We start from the raw sequence: 14346 nt of genomic DNA, 5'->3' as shown, positions 1-14346 counted from the left end.
AATAACATCAGTTATGGCTCATTTCCATTAAAGTGTGTCGACTGCAGGACCCTGCCAGTGCAGACATTTAATGTAACGCAGCTATAATTCATTTCAGTGGTTACACCTGTGCTTTTCTTGCTATGGCAAGTCAAAATATCTGCTGTGAAAACGTTTTATTGCAGACAAATCAAAGAACATTAAATTATTAACTTTTGCCCAGATATAAAAAAAACAAACATTACTTTAAAAAGTTTGTATATTACACATATTTCATTTATTTATTGTAGTTTATTTAAAGAAAAGTCCTGACAGGCTACATCATAGTTAGTTAGTTGTCTTTTGGCTTAAACATTAAAAAACAAACACACAAAATATGAAAGATCAAATAAAAACATACAATTCTGTGCAACACGTAGATAAAATTACTACACACTATGGTTAAGGCAAGTATGCAACATAATGAGACTCTCTGATGTGTCCCTGTAAGTAAACTCAGTCATTTGAGTTATGTTCAAATTTTACCCAGAGGAAGTAATACAAGTCTTTCCTTCATTATACCAGTTTCACTCGAGTGGGTGTTGTTCAGGTGGTGTGTGACATCTTCCAAGTTCAAGTTACAAACCTGTGTGGTGCAATGTAATCAAATGATGAAGATGACTGGACAGTTAATTCAGTGTTTAGTTCACAATATTTCTTGTGTTTGCTTCCCTCCTTTGCTCATACTTTTTTTTAATCATCTCTTTGTGGTCAGTGCTGATATAATCTGTCACTTCCATCACTTGAAAGTGTGTTCATGATATAGGCTTTCGTCAACAGACGTGTGGACTAACTCGTCTTGGACTTTAACACCAATGACTCGTGACTTCACTTGGACCTTAACCTTTTGACTTGATATCTTCCCTATGCCCACACATTGAAATCTATGCTTTAAAAAAAAAGTGTGCAGTGAACCAACTCCTGACAATGACACCACAAATCAATCTGACAGAAACTGTGCTGCACAAGCAGGAAGCATATTTCTGCAGTTTTTTTCACACTTAAACTTTTTTTTTTAACTGGCAATAATGTGGTGAAGGGTGCATGTGACTTGTTTAGGACTAGAAACACAAACTTTAGGACTTGGACTTTGACTTGGGACTTTATAACCAGGTTTGAGACTGACATGTGACTTGCAAAACAATAACTTTGTCCCACCTCTGCTGGTGTATCTGAATCCATAAGCCAACTGATCATCATGCATATAAAGCTGCTGCATCAATTAAAGAAAGGGCTGTTTTTTCTTACTGAAGCATGCAACTTTGATCACTTTATTCAAGTGAAATAGCATTTGATTTCACTTATGTAAAACCACTGAAAACAATTATTTGACTGAAACCTATGTGATACTGTAATTCTGTTTGTCTACACTTAATTCTATCACTGCTACTCCTGTATATTCTGAATATGTAAATTTTTTGGAGGATCTAAGGACAGAATGTAAATACGATACTGTGTGTACATATTTACATACAAACTGTAAGTCTCTGAGACAAACATCTGACTTTGGCTTGTATAAGTGAACTTGACTGATATGTGAGTAGAGGTAGTTTAATTTATCACAGTGTGTTAAAAAAGGTAACAGTTAACTTTATGTACTTAGCATTTATAAGCAGTATATAAAGCATTAATAAATGGTTTATAACATACGTTTAATAAATGGCTTAGTTGTATATATGTGTTTGTTAATGTATTTGTCAGCAACTATGACAGTTATGAATGACAATATAGTAAAATAGTTGCAATTATACAAAATATGTCTTCATATTTTTTGAAGTTTTGAGCTGCAACAATTAGTCAATTAATTTATTAGTTGATCAACAAAAAATTGATCGGCCATTATTATGATCATTGAATAATCGTTTTTGTCATTTTGTTGACATTTGCTGGATGCAGCTTCTCAGGATTTGAAGCTTTTCATTGTCATACATGATAGTAAATTGAATTTCTTTGGATTTTGGACTGTCGATTGGACCAAACAAGACATCTGAAAATGTCACCATGGGATGTCAGAAATCATAACGGGCATTTTTCACAAGTTCCTGACATTTTATAGACTAAACAAATAATCTTTACGATAATCGGCACATTAATTGATAATGAAAACAATCGTTGCAGCCCGAAAGAAGTTATAATTCCTGACAAATACTGTACACTGATAAACATTTAAAATGTCCTTATGTCTGCTTACAACTATACACAACACACAAATAATAGTGTTATAAACCAGTTAGTAACTGTTTATATGCAGATTATAAATGCTAACTAGTGGGACTTATGTAAATTGTATAAGAATACTTATAGTATACTTATATAAGAATACTTATTGTGGAAACAGAAGCTAAAAATGCTATTCTCATCTCCCCGCACCATTCCAAAAACAGCTCAGTTTTCAGTGTTAGCAGTTATCAGAGAAAAAATATTTTTCTAGTCAACACTCTTGTTAAACACAGTTACTTGAAGAGTACAATATGAGACCATAAGAGGCCAGGACGGGCAACCCCACTGCACATGTGTCAAACAAGTTATCTTCTAAACTACTACAATATTTTCCTGTTCACCAAACTGAGTATGACATAATTAGTGTGAGTAATGTGCTGGTCCAGTAGGGGGCAGCAGGTATTGCAGCTCTGTTGCACAGGTGTGTGTTGCAGCATTCATTGGTGAAGGTGAAGTTGAGTCCCATGGCGTACTTTTCACCAGTGATTCCACAGAGAGCTGGCAGGACGCAGCTCTTCTCATACAACACCACACGGAAGTCTCCTGAAAACCAGAGTTCATCATAAATGTCAGTTCAGGAAAGAGTCACACCTCTCCCTCTGTGCTCGGCACAGCTTTTCTCAGTTCTTTTTCTCAGTTTTGATTCATTTAAATGCAGCTCTGTGACTTGAGGCACCCTCACCTTTCTGGCCCACAGCTCTGGAGGACAGACAGAGCTGCCCAGGAGGACACCTCAGAGGGTATCTGATGCAGTCCAGAGGCGAGATGGCGGGGAACACACAAGTGTAACAGAAGAGGGGAACTGAGGGACAGACATGTTGGTTAAAATCACAAAATGGCTTTGAAGACTTCAGTTTTCAGAGGAGAAGGAGTAACAAGATGATTTTGATCAAAAACAGGATGAAAATGATGAAAACAGTACCAGATATCCATTGCTCTGAGTTTTAAAAATGACAAGTGTTAATATTTCATAACCAATAAACTCAAAAAATATTATTATCATTAGTTTTAGTGGTAAATTATTGGATGATTAATGTAAATTAATTAATAATTAAGCTGAAATGTATGTATTACAAAGCTGCAGTGTTGATACAAATGGTATATTAGCACAAGCTGAAACAATAAATTGATTGAATGATTAGTTGAACTTCAGAAAATTAATTGGCAACTATTTTGATAATTGGTCATTTGATAGTTGGTCAGACAAAAACAAGACATAATCATCAGATTAACCAATTATAAAGATAATAATTAATTGCGGCCTAAATATGAACCATTGCTGGAAAAGCCAAAGTACATCTGTTGATAGAAGCACACATGTTTTGTACATTCATACACACAAGCCAGCCCATAAACACACACACAGTAAATGTTTTGTTCACTTACCCACAGCTGGAAGTAAACACAGGAAAAGCAGAGGACAAACCAGCTGCGACATCATCACTGACTGTTTCTGTTTCACAAGGAGGAAATATTCTTGCAGCCTGATTCGACGGCTCTTAACGTCGTCTCTTTCTTGTTGTTTTCTAGAACAAACCAGCTGTTTTCATGTTGAACAGAAGAAGGCTGTTGAAGTCTCTGTCTTCACAACTTTAAGTCAGTTTCTGAACAGCTTTATCTGGACTTCCTTGGTTCCTCAGCCTGCCCAGCTGCAGAGGTCTGAAGGTAAATCTCCTCTGGTTTCTGTTAATATTGTGTTAATTAACTCCAAGAATCTCCACAGCCCAATGCTTATGATTCAATTAGGCTGTTAGCTTCCCAGTGATAGCCATGATGGTCCAATGGTGCCTGGACTCACTGTCCTGCAGAGAATAGCCCCATTCAGATGTAAGAGAATAAATAGGGCTTTGTGAGGAAAGTACACTCTACTTTAAGTTAAAATCTGTATAGAATTTGTCATTTTATGTCAAGGAATCTTATTTTTTTGTTTTTACAGAATGACAAGACATGTGGCATGTACTGAGTTAAAGCAGGGAAGGTTTATTAAATCATGTCTTATTTCTTAATGAAAGACGTTGAGTTTGGTTGGAGGGCTGTCAAGTGACCTGCAGTCTCATGACTAGAAAACCGAACAGGAGTAGCAGCAGTTTTAACTATACGGAAAATGTTAAATTCACAGTTCTCTGAAGCTGCTTTGGTTCTCAAAAAAAGCTGTTGGTTTAAAGTCTGAAAATTAACTCTCATGCTTCAGTTTAATAAGTAAATAAATAGTTTTCAGTGATTAATCTAATATTGTTCACAAGATAAGGTAATCATATTGGGCACTACTCATATCTCTATCCAGTCTTTTATTCTATTTCTGTTTTTTGACTGTATAAAAAGGCCCTTGTTCCTATCATGGTCATTGTAGTGACTATCCAAAAAACTAACTTGGTCACAATGTTGGTAGCTTAAAGAATGTTCTTCATGCATATCCACTTAAATTAACAATGTCAAAACTGCTCTGCTTTATGATATATGGTATTATATGATAGCATAGTTATGCTCTCACATAACTTTTCATTAACGTCTTGGTTGCACTGTGCAAGCAACAGCTGTTCCACTTTCTTAGTGGAAATCCTACTGACAGTGACAGCAGGGCAGCCACTCTTCCCTTTGTCACTTCCACTCCCTCTAAGTGGACTGTTCTCAACCCACCCAAATAGGGTTCTGATAGCATAGGGTCCATCAACATGGCTGTTGACAATTTTCCAAGGTTCTAAAAGCTTTGGGGCATTTGTTCCAATCAACAAGTCCACCTCTGCATCAAGCTTGTGAACTTTAATCCTTTCTGAGATCCTTTTTGGTGACAATGTTGTCTCTAGTAACTGGCATGGTTTGCTGAGTATAAACCTCAGTGAAGTCCAGAAACATGTTGTCATAAAACACAGACACTTCCAGTCCAGTCAGAACATGAGTCTTTACAGTATTTGCTTGTCCCATAGTTAGCAGGAAAATGTGTGCTTTAGTGCTTTCGAAGTTTAGCTGTCTCATCAGGTGTTCTGTACAAAAGGTGGCTGAACTTTCTGGATCCAAGAAAGTAAAGGGTGTTAAGTTTTATTCCTATTCTTAGCTTTTATTAGCACTGGCACAATTGAGAGAACACATTCTTGCTTACCAGCCCCAGTATAAGCACAGCTCTGCTGAGGGACAACAGCATTGCTTGTTGACTGTCTTTCAGATGCTTTGAGCTTAGCTGTAATATGAAGTACTGTGGGATGTTTTGAGTTGCGTACATTACATGTTAGATGACCTTTGCAACTCTTGCTGACATGATCGGGTTTTAGCCAAAGCATAAACCACTCTGCCTTAAAAGATTAAATCTCTCATGAGGAGTCATGCTCTTAAGCTGTACACAATTCTCTATTGAGTGATGACCTTTGAATATGCAACATGACACAGTCTCGCCTTTTGATAAAGCAGAAGTATGGCAGATCTGCGACTCTGTAGATTTTATACCTGCTGAGGTATTGAAAGCTGTCACAGTTGCAAGATTTTTGTTTTTGGTCAAAGATTTTAAGAGAGTTTTTCCTTTAGAGGTAGCAGTCTGCATGTCTTGTATGTTTCTAAAAATAGGGCCAGAGAGAATCTTGACTTGTTGCTCAAGAAAATTGACCACATCAGTGAACAAAACCCTACATCCGCATCTCTTTTGCAAGTCACAAGCAGCTGTTCTCCGTATTTCTCTCAACTTTCCCATAATATTATAGCACCCTCTCAATAACAGTAAAAATGACTGACTTTATTGTTGGCCAACTTAAGGCCTTTTCCATATAAGCTGCTCCAATCTTCATTTCATTGCCAAAGTGTTCCTTCAATAAATGTTTGACTCTTTCATAACCTTCATTGCCTGGTATATGATAGCAGCTTCTGACCAATTCTCTTGGCTGCACCCTGGTGTACTGCTCTAAGTAGTACAATCAGTCTTGGATATTAGCAATTTTGCTGTCAATCCCCTGTTCAAATGCCATGAAAAAAACATCCATACTGTACAGGGTCATCCTCAAATATTAGTATTACTCTTGGTGGAAGAGATGCTGAGTGCTGTTGTTGAATTAATTGAGCAGTAATTTCTGTTTGTCACTGAATAATCTGAGCCCCATTTTCATTTGAGGTCTGAACTGTACAAACATGGCTTGTCCTTTGATCCTCTTGTGAATTAATGAAGTTTGCATTGCCTTTCATTGATTTTTGAGTGGACTGTACTTGCTGCATTGGAGTGAAGTTGTCCGTTAGTTGTGTTTGTGCGTGTTTAACTTCACTTAGCACTTAGGTTTAACTTCCAATTCTTTTGTAGATTTTCAACCAGAAGCATAACACCTTTTGCAATTTTCTCTCTTTTTGCAACACTGCCAACAGGAGTAACATCTTCAGCATCAGTGTTTTCATCCATTCCCAAAACTGTCAATTGTGTGACATCAGCAGAGTAATCTCATTCAATCAGATAGCGGATAATTCCTCCACTTTCCATTCCATACACATAATCCAGCCTGGCAACAATGATATCCAGCAGCACAATCCAAAGCACCAATGCAGTCCAATTTCCTTATAAATCAGTAATCATTCAAATAGGCGCATATTTCACACAGTTTAGTTCCACTTCAGACAACAGGTAGCGATAAAACAGACTGGATTATCTGCTGTGTCTCGCTTACCCTGCCTTTTCTTATTTGCAGCATTGATTAGTGAAGAGAGGAGTTGATTGTTGTTCCTTTTGACCCGTGCAATGCCAATCCAACCAGCAGCCTCCTTCCAATAGTGTTGTTCATATCTCCGTACAGGACAGTTCTTACTTGTGTAGTGACCATCCAAAAAACAAACTTAATTAGTCACTTAACGTAGGTGGCTTAAGGAACATTCTTCACATGTATCCACTTAAAATAAACAATGTCAAAAACTGTTCTTCTTTGGGTGATGTTCCCATTTATTGCAACAGTTGAATATTTAGAAAAACACCACTTTACCACCCATGAAGTCTTGTTTGATGCTGGGTTTGAGACAAAGCTGGATTACAGTAAAAACCATGTGCTCCCCACCACCTTCAGCTCATGCTTCATGTTCATTTAAAACACCTGTTGATGTGCTGCCTATCAACACATGAACAGAACATATACTACACCCTTGTGGTCAGAGTGAGCTATATACAGACTTTTAATATTTAAATGGCTCCTGCAGTCATCCTTTTATTGCAATAAAGATAATCTGATTAGACCATAATTAATTAGTAATGGCAAATAAGTTTCAGTATTTCTTTTAATATTTAATATAAAATAGTTGGCTGGGGTTTGCTGCATCAGGAAAATTGAAATTTTGTCAGTCACATACAAGTACAGGCCACTAAAATTGATTTTGTATTATTTTACTGCATTTGTTTGAGCTTTCTTGATGCATCTGAGACAAATCCTTAGAATTTGCTGGAAGTGTAAAAGTCTTACACATTACACATTTTATAACTTATAACAATTAGTTTTAACTAATTGTTATAATATTACTGCCAAAAGGTCCTGCAGGAACTAACACTATGTGGCCAAGCGTATGTAAATACCTGAACATTACATCCACATGACTGTTGAAAGTGTGATTCCAAAACCGTGGGCATTAACAGCCTCCACCCTTCTGGGAAGACTATTTTGGAACCTGGTTGCAGGAATTTGCTCCCATTCAGCCAAAAGAGCATCAGTGAGATCAGTGATAAGATCTGACTCTCACTGGGCTTTATAATTCATCCCAAAGGTGTTGGATGGGGTTGAAGTCAGGTCTCTGTGCAGCCCAGCAGTTATTCCACACCAAACTGGGAAAGTTTCTTTAAACTTCTTTATGGACCTGGCTTTGTGCATGGGCACACTGTCATGTTGAAACTGTAAAGGGCCGCCTTCAAACTGTTGTGATTTTGGTTGAGATTTAGGAGCCTAGACCAAACCATGAAAAAAGTCTTTGTTCACATACTTATGGCCATTTACTGCAGTTTTTATCACATTCTACTAATCTTGAACCAGAAGTGTTTGCACAGGGCTGCTCTCTACTTCTCACCACACATTAGATTAAACTAACTCCATCATTTCTCCACTTGCATGCTGTCTGCAGCTCTACTGAACACAAGACAAGGGCAGTTGGCTTCAGTACGCCCCCTGCTGCAGGAAAGTGGGCATGGCTCGCCTGTCCACCTGCTGACGCCTCATACGGACAACGGCTGCGTCTACCTGAGTTGCTGCTCTCTTGCCATGTAGGTCATCCAGCAGATGCAGACAGGCACGCTGTAGCCTCAACAGCTCACCTTCAGAGGACATGAGACATCGTCTCAGCACTGCACTGCCCTGTGAAACACACAGGAAACACATTTAGCCTGGTTTCTAAGAGACACTTACCAGGTGTCAAACCACTGCATGCTTTTAACATATGGTGTGAACATCTAGCAGCAAGTATGCATGCACAAGCGCAGTGTGCTTTCCTAGTTTTTATTCTCACATATTAGGTTAAAATCCTCTATCTTTTATAAGAACCTTTTTGTTTTTGTAAGCTATTCAGTGTAATCTAACCTGCGTTCTTCTGACTAAGACTAAAGATAGAGTGGAAGGATGAACTCACTGCAGTCCTGTTTTGTCTGTTGTAGTCCCCTGTATTCAGGTCGGTGTATGCTTTTTTGGGGCCTCCCCTCCATCTGTAGCACCTCCTCCACCATAATCTGTTAGACCTAGTTTTGGTTTGGTTTAGATTCATCATAGATAAGGTTTTTCAGAGCACATTTATAGCTGCCTATAAATTTATTATTCATGATGACTCAGATCACGATGAGTTTTCCATGTAACTACTGATGTGTGATGATGTTTTTGAAACCTTTGAGTTATATTGAATTATGATGGCCACGCATACTCTGTTTTATGTTGTCACTTGATGTATGTATGGTTTATCATGTTTTATGTATGTTTTATGTACTTAAGTCTGTGTGCCTAAGTCTCTGGGTGTTCTATGTTTTACCTGGCTAAAAGAAAAATTCCCCCCCTGTGACAATAAAGTTGAAAGGAAAAAAATTAACTTTTCAAAATTTGATGGTACTTTCTAGTATGGAATTATTTATAAGGGGTTTATAATTTGTAACTAATGGCTTTATTAATGGGTAATGAATAATTTATTAATGCTTTATTGATTAGTAATAGGCCAATTGGGAGAACAATGTTTGGTTGTAAAAAATCTATTTGGGTTGTAAATATTCATTAGTTGTTAATAAGTAGATGATTATCTGAATGCACGGCAGCTTTTTCCCAGAGTCTAAGTGGTCAAACTGTCAACTAGAGAGGATGTGATGATGATGATTAAAGAGCTAGATAGTTTGTAACCAAAGTCCTTATTAATGATTACTGATCTATAAAGAACTAATAAATGGTTTAATAGCCATTGATAACGTCTTTAGTTACAACTCCTAACCCCTTTTATGAAGTGTGTTCTATTAGAATAATTTATATGTGCATTTATATTAACATTTGTTTATTTAATCATGTTGGAAGCACCTGTATGAGCTGAGCAGCCTCAGGTAACTGTGTCCCCGGGTGTCTGTGGTAAACTCGCACCAGAGGCCTGTTCAGTTTTTCTCTGGACAGTATGTCACCGCTGTACTCAGGACCCTATAAACATCACAGTGACAAGGGGGGAAAATGTCACCTTGTGCACATGAATCTCGAACAAACTCACTGATCCTTTTAAACAATCAAAACCGACCTGCGCTCTGTCATGGCTGTGGCGAATACAGTTGATTTCCCTCTGCTTGCGAAACATGGCCTGCCTGGTGGCTGCAGACGTCAAAGTCAAGTTTTGCTACAAAAGACAGAATCAAGTAGAAATGATGATTTACTCTAATAACAAAATGAGGTTCCTGATGTATTTCTGTAGTGCAATCAAAGATGTTTAACACCTTGTTTTGTTTGTGTCTACCTGCAGACTGATTGTCTCAGCAATTTTCTTCACCAGGCCGTCATTGACAGTATGGTGAGCATCTTTCTGCCTGGTGATAGCGCTGGTTAGCATCTGTCTGATGTTTTCCCTTAGTTGCTGCGACTGGTTGACCATCAAAGTGGACGACTCCAAAACTTGTTTACATTCTGCACAAGGACAAACCAGTAAAAGGATCATTTATTTAATTTAAAGGAGACATATTATGCACATTCCCAGGCCTATATTTATAATCTTGGGCTCTGCTGGAATATCTTTGCATGATTTACAGTACAAAAAACTCCTTATTTATGTTATACTGGCCCTTTATGCAGCCCCTCAGTTCAGCCTCTGTCTGAAACAGTTTTTTGTCTGCTTTAGCTCCTGTCTCTTTAAAGCCCCCTCCCAGTGAGCCCACTCTGTTCTGATTGGCCAGCTTCCCATCAGCAGATTTCCGGCAGCATGGGAGGCTACATAAACAACCTTTAAGTTGAAATGGAAACTTCTTAAATACATCTGTAAATGGTTGAGCCCAAATCCAATCAGGAATATGCAATTGGACAACATGAACAACCAAAGCAACAATGCTTGTGGAACGGAGAGCCCTTTGTGGGCATGCACAAACAATCTGATGTCATCATGGGGAGAAAGTAGAGGTAACATTGTAAAGAAACGTACATAAGAGGCTGAAGCCCTGGCTTTTGCCTTTCAGTAAGCATTTTACATACATTCACCTCAAGTTTTAGAGGTGCATGCGCAGTAGCGTTCGCCTTACACGGAACTACTCTCCTGAGAATGAAAATCTCTGTTATTACTGTTTGGAGCTGTTTCTAAACAAACTAACATGACTAAAATCTTAGCGGCAAAGGAACATGTCACCCAGTACAACGCTGTGACTCACTGGTGTGTTTTTAATAGTTCTTTGGACAACAATGGAGGTCTACACAGAAGCACAGAGGAATAAGGTATATCAGGCTTTGTATACACGCACAATACTTGTAAGTAGGATCAATTCATTGTTGGTTTGGCTCTGCACATTAGATTTGTTAGAAAATTGCAAGCCTTATCTTTCAAGTTTGCAAGAGATGTGAGATCTGATCTTGTTGCGGGTACAAGCAGGTACATTGTAAGGGGTAAAGTAGGTGTGTTGGTAAGAGTGTGTGTTGGTATATTCTATGTTGGATAGTAATACTGTGATAATAATGCACATGTTTGCACTCTGTGGTTGCTCCACTCTTTCTGAAATTTAATGAAGATGGAGAGATACTAATGCACATATCAAAAGGACATTTTCATTTCATAAACAACCAACAACTTTAAATGAATGTATTCATTAAGGTGTACAGTTTTTAATATTAGTCTACATGGCCACAATATTTCATACGATATGTCCCCCTGTGTGTTGGTGCAATGCACATTACCACACCATGTACATAGCTGTAAAATTTCTACAGTCCTATACTGTGCAAATATAGAAATCCTCATTCTGGTTCCACTATTTCACACTTTAAACATTGATATTGTGTATTGTACTTTTTGCTATTTTGATAACATAGAATGCAGCTCTTCCAATTTTCTGCTATATTATTTGTCTTATGTTTTGTAATTTTATTTTGTGTCCTTGTGTTGTGTTTTTTTCCTGTTGTCCTGTTGCAACACCTTGATCCATCTGCAGGGATTGATACAGTCTTACCGTCTGTCCTCAGTGTACCTGGTGTAAAGGGGCTGACGGGGTCTGTTTTGGTGAAGGTCTGAGCAGTGGTGCCGTGTCCTCCAACAGAGCCACTGTGAGGCAGCAGCTCCAAGACACGAGCCCTCTCACTGGCACAGTTTAGCAGCTGTCTGCTGCTCTGACCCAGAGCCTGGAAGTGACGGAGGAGGAACTTAGAAAGATTTATGTGTACTGATGCTGATGAGATGACTGTCTGATAAGGTCCTTGTTCAACTGTGAAATGCCTGTGAGAAACTTATAGACATGCTGATTTTCAAGTTCAAGTTGCTGGGTTGATCCATTTCACATTTCTCTACAATTTAAACCGCTTCAAGAAGTGTTTGGCTATCTAGAATATTGATTTCAAGTTTCCCAGTTCATAAGTAATGTTGTCACTGTTCAACTTTTGTCTTTTATATTGTTTGATTTGAACTTTCTACAGTAACTTAATCCGTTGTTGTGTTAATATCATCATAAAATGCATTAGAAGTAGGATTTTACTTCGCATTGGTATACTGTATTTTCAGATCTCCTCTCAAAACTTGAAACTGTGGCAACTGTTTTACTGTCTGTTGCAGACAGTTGCCAAAATATTCAAAATGGCAAGCAGTTGTTGCTTTTACCTGGAGTCTCTGGCTGTTATTTTATAGATAAATAAAAACACTCTTGCCATAGAGGGACAAGTGGAATAAGAGAGGGAAAGAAAGAAAGAGAGGTGGGGGGTGGAAGGTGCTTTAAAGGAAAATGAGTCAACCAAAGAAGACAGAACAGTAACATTGTAAATCACCTGTAACTGGGTCAGTGTGTTTTTCAGTGCTCCCTCCAGATCCTGTTTCAATTCAGCTAGCTCTTTTCTCTCACAGGCCAGCAAGTAATCAGCACCATCTCTCTCCTGCAACAGAGCAAATCTGTCAGTGAATGCATGTCATTAAGTTCGCAGCACAGGACAAAAAATGTGCATGACTAAACTGAGCATTGTCTGTCTTTAAAGATGTGTTGCATTTTTTTCTAATGAGTGGCTATAAGCTCACCGTCTCTGCAGTGGAAGGCCTCCTTGTCCTTCCTTCAGAGCTCCTCCTGTTCACCGTCAGATCAGCCCTGAGGCTACGCAGCATCCTCTCCAGGTGACCCCTCTCCCTCTCCAGCTTGATGCCCTCCTGGCTCACCCTGCCGGCCTGTCTGCGCAGCTGGCCCTCCACCTCCCGCACCCTGCGCATGTACTCGCCAGCCATGGCAACACTGGCCCCCGCACACTGCTCACGCAAGCTGGAAGGTGGGAACGGGGCCACAAGGGTCCTCTGGGTGCCATTAAGAGAGAGCTTCAGAGGAAGTTAGATTGTAATTCACAAAAGTCTGAGTTAGTAATGTGAAGTTTAGGCTTTAGCACTGTAAATTCTCAGCACTTGGAATAATTTAAACAAGCTTCTGTCAAATGAAAAAGTCATAAATTTCTTATAGCCTAATTTATAAGAGCTTTGGCTGGGGTGTTCAATGATATATAGGCTATTTTTTCTCAAATCATAGTTTCATTATTATTATTATTTAAGTATTTCAGTACTTCTTTTGTTGTATAAGATGTATGAGAAAGTGAAACTGTGGTTTCAGAGGATATAAAACACAAAGTAAACCCCTGTTTTTAAATGTTGTATTAAAATGTATTTTTGTTGACTATGTTAGTTGATGGATGGATAGGTTATGCTTTTTTCTGTAGGTTAATGTTTTGGCACACAGATGTCAGCTGGTGAACATGATGACACTCCGCATCTTTTTTTTTTTTATCATTGTGAAGAATTATCTGCAGAGGTTTACTTCTAAGAGCAACGTTTTCTTAAGAGAGTACAACTTTATCTCACTGACCAAATAATATTATCAGTAACTGCTACCTCTCTTCAGATAAAAAACTGTTGCATGTATGCACGCATAGGCCTGTGTGTGTGTGCGTGTCTCACCATCGCTCCTGTAGTTTGGGGCCTCGACATCTTTTTTTTGCAGATATTGTCACGACTCCCTTCACATTCCTCCTCTGTGATCTTATCTTCGGTTGTTTCCGCCGTGTCATCTGTGCGCTTCGGGGTGAAACCAGCAGCGGTGTTGCAGCTCCGGGGACGGCTGCAGCTCCCCGACCGCCCGGCCCGAGTCTGCCGTACCAGGCGCTCCGCACGCCGGATGGAGCGGATAGTCCCATCGCGCCAAGACTCCGGTCCGATGGTGACAGAGCCGAGCGGAACCGACTGGACCTGCATTCCTTCACATGCAGTTCCTTCCTAAAAAACACAACTTTTACTTTTTACTACTTACTCTGTTGAATTCCTCCGAGGAGAAATGGCTGTAACATCTAATGTGAAAACTTTGTGTGAGGTGTTGAGGTGTCAGCTCCATAGCAACAGTTCCTGAAGTAACAAGAAACTCTCAACAGTTTGGTGATTGGACACCGAGCACAAGACAGGGGGCACTGTCCCTCAACACTGGCTTTTACTGCCGTAGTTTCAGTTCAT

The 14346-nt window shown here is 38.9% G+C and overlaps 1 protein-coding gene across 3 annotated transcripts; it reads right to left on the bottom strand.

Moving 5' to 3' along the window:
• Window positions 1-2232: 2232 nt before the first annotated feature.
• LOC137191000 (sperm acrosome membrane-associated protein 4-like) lies at window positions 2233-14312 on the bottom strand. 3 transcript variants are annotated; one of them, XM_067600774.1, is made up of 10 exons: window positions 13801-14310; window positions 12883-13170; window positions 12639-12743; window positions 11852-12002; window positions 10144-10310; window positions 9931-10026; window positions 9723-9836; window positions 7182-8531; window positions 6873-7009; window positions 3899-4040 (listed from the first exon to the last, which is right to left on the bottom strand). In XM_067600774.1, the coding sequence occupies exons 1-8, from the start codon at window positions 14092-14094 to the stop codon at window positions 8334-8336; spliced, it is 1413 nt and encodes a 470-aa protein (XP_067456875.1). In that variant the 5' UTR covers window positions 14095-14310; the 3' UTR covers window positions 3899-4040; window positions 6873-7009; window positions 7182-8333. The 3 variants fall into 3 exon arrangements, with proteins under 3 accessions (XP_067456878.1, XP_067456875.1, XP_067456876.1); XM_067600775.1 differs by lacking the exons at window positions 3899-4040; window positions 6873-7009; window positions 7182-8531 and adding an exon at window positions 8819-8908 and having other exon boundaries at window positions 13801-14312; XM_067600777.1 differs by lacking the exons at window positions 3899-4040; window positions 9723-9836; window positions 9931-10026; ... (3 more) ...; window positions 12883-13170; window positions 13801-14310 and adding exons at window positions 2233-2781; window positions 2921-3040; window positions 3625-3691 and having other exon boundaries at window positions 7182-8335.
• Between the last annotated feature and the right edge of the window lie 34 nt (window positions 14313-14346).

The sequence above is a fragment of the Thunnus thynnus genome, chromosome 10 (genome assembly GCF_963924715.1).
Source record: "Thunnus thynnus chromosome 10, fThuThy2.1, whole genome shotgun sequence".
NCBI classification, from domain to species: Eukaryota; Metazoa; Chordata; class Actinopteri; order Scombriformes; family Scombridae; genus Thunnus; species Thunnus thynnus.
This window is presented reverse-complemented; position numbering and strand designations above follow the sequence as displayed.

Excerpts from the sequence above, each read along its gene's own strand:
- LOC137191000 (XM_067600774.1), bottom strand. The coding sequence starts at position 14,094 with ATGCAGGTCCAGTCGGTTCCGCTCGGCTCTGTCACCATCGGACCGGAG. Across the intron at positions 12,744-12,882 it reads GGCCTTCCACTGCAGAGACG|GAGAGAGATGGTGCTGATTA; the intron begins GTGAGCTTATAG and ends GCTCTGTTGCAG. Across the intron at positions 10,027-10,143 it reads CTGAGACAATCAGTCTGCAG|CAAAACTTGACTTTGACGTC; the intron begins GTAGACACAAAC and ends TGTCTTTTGTAG.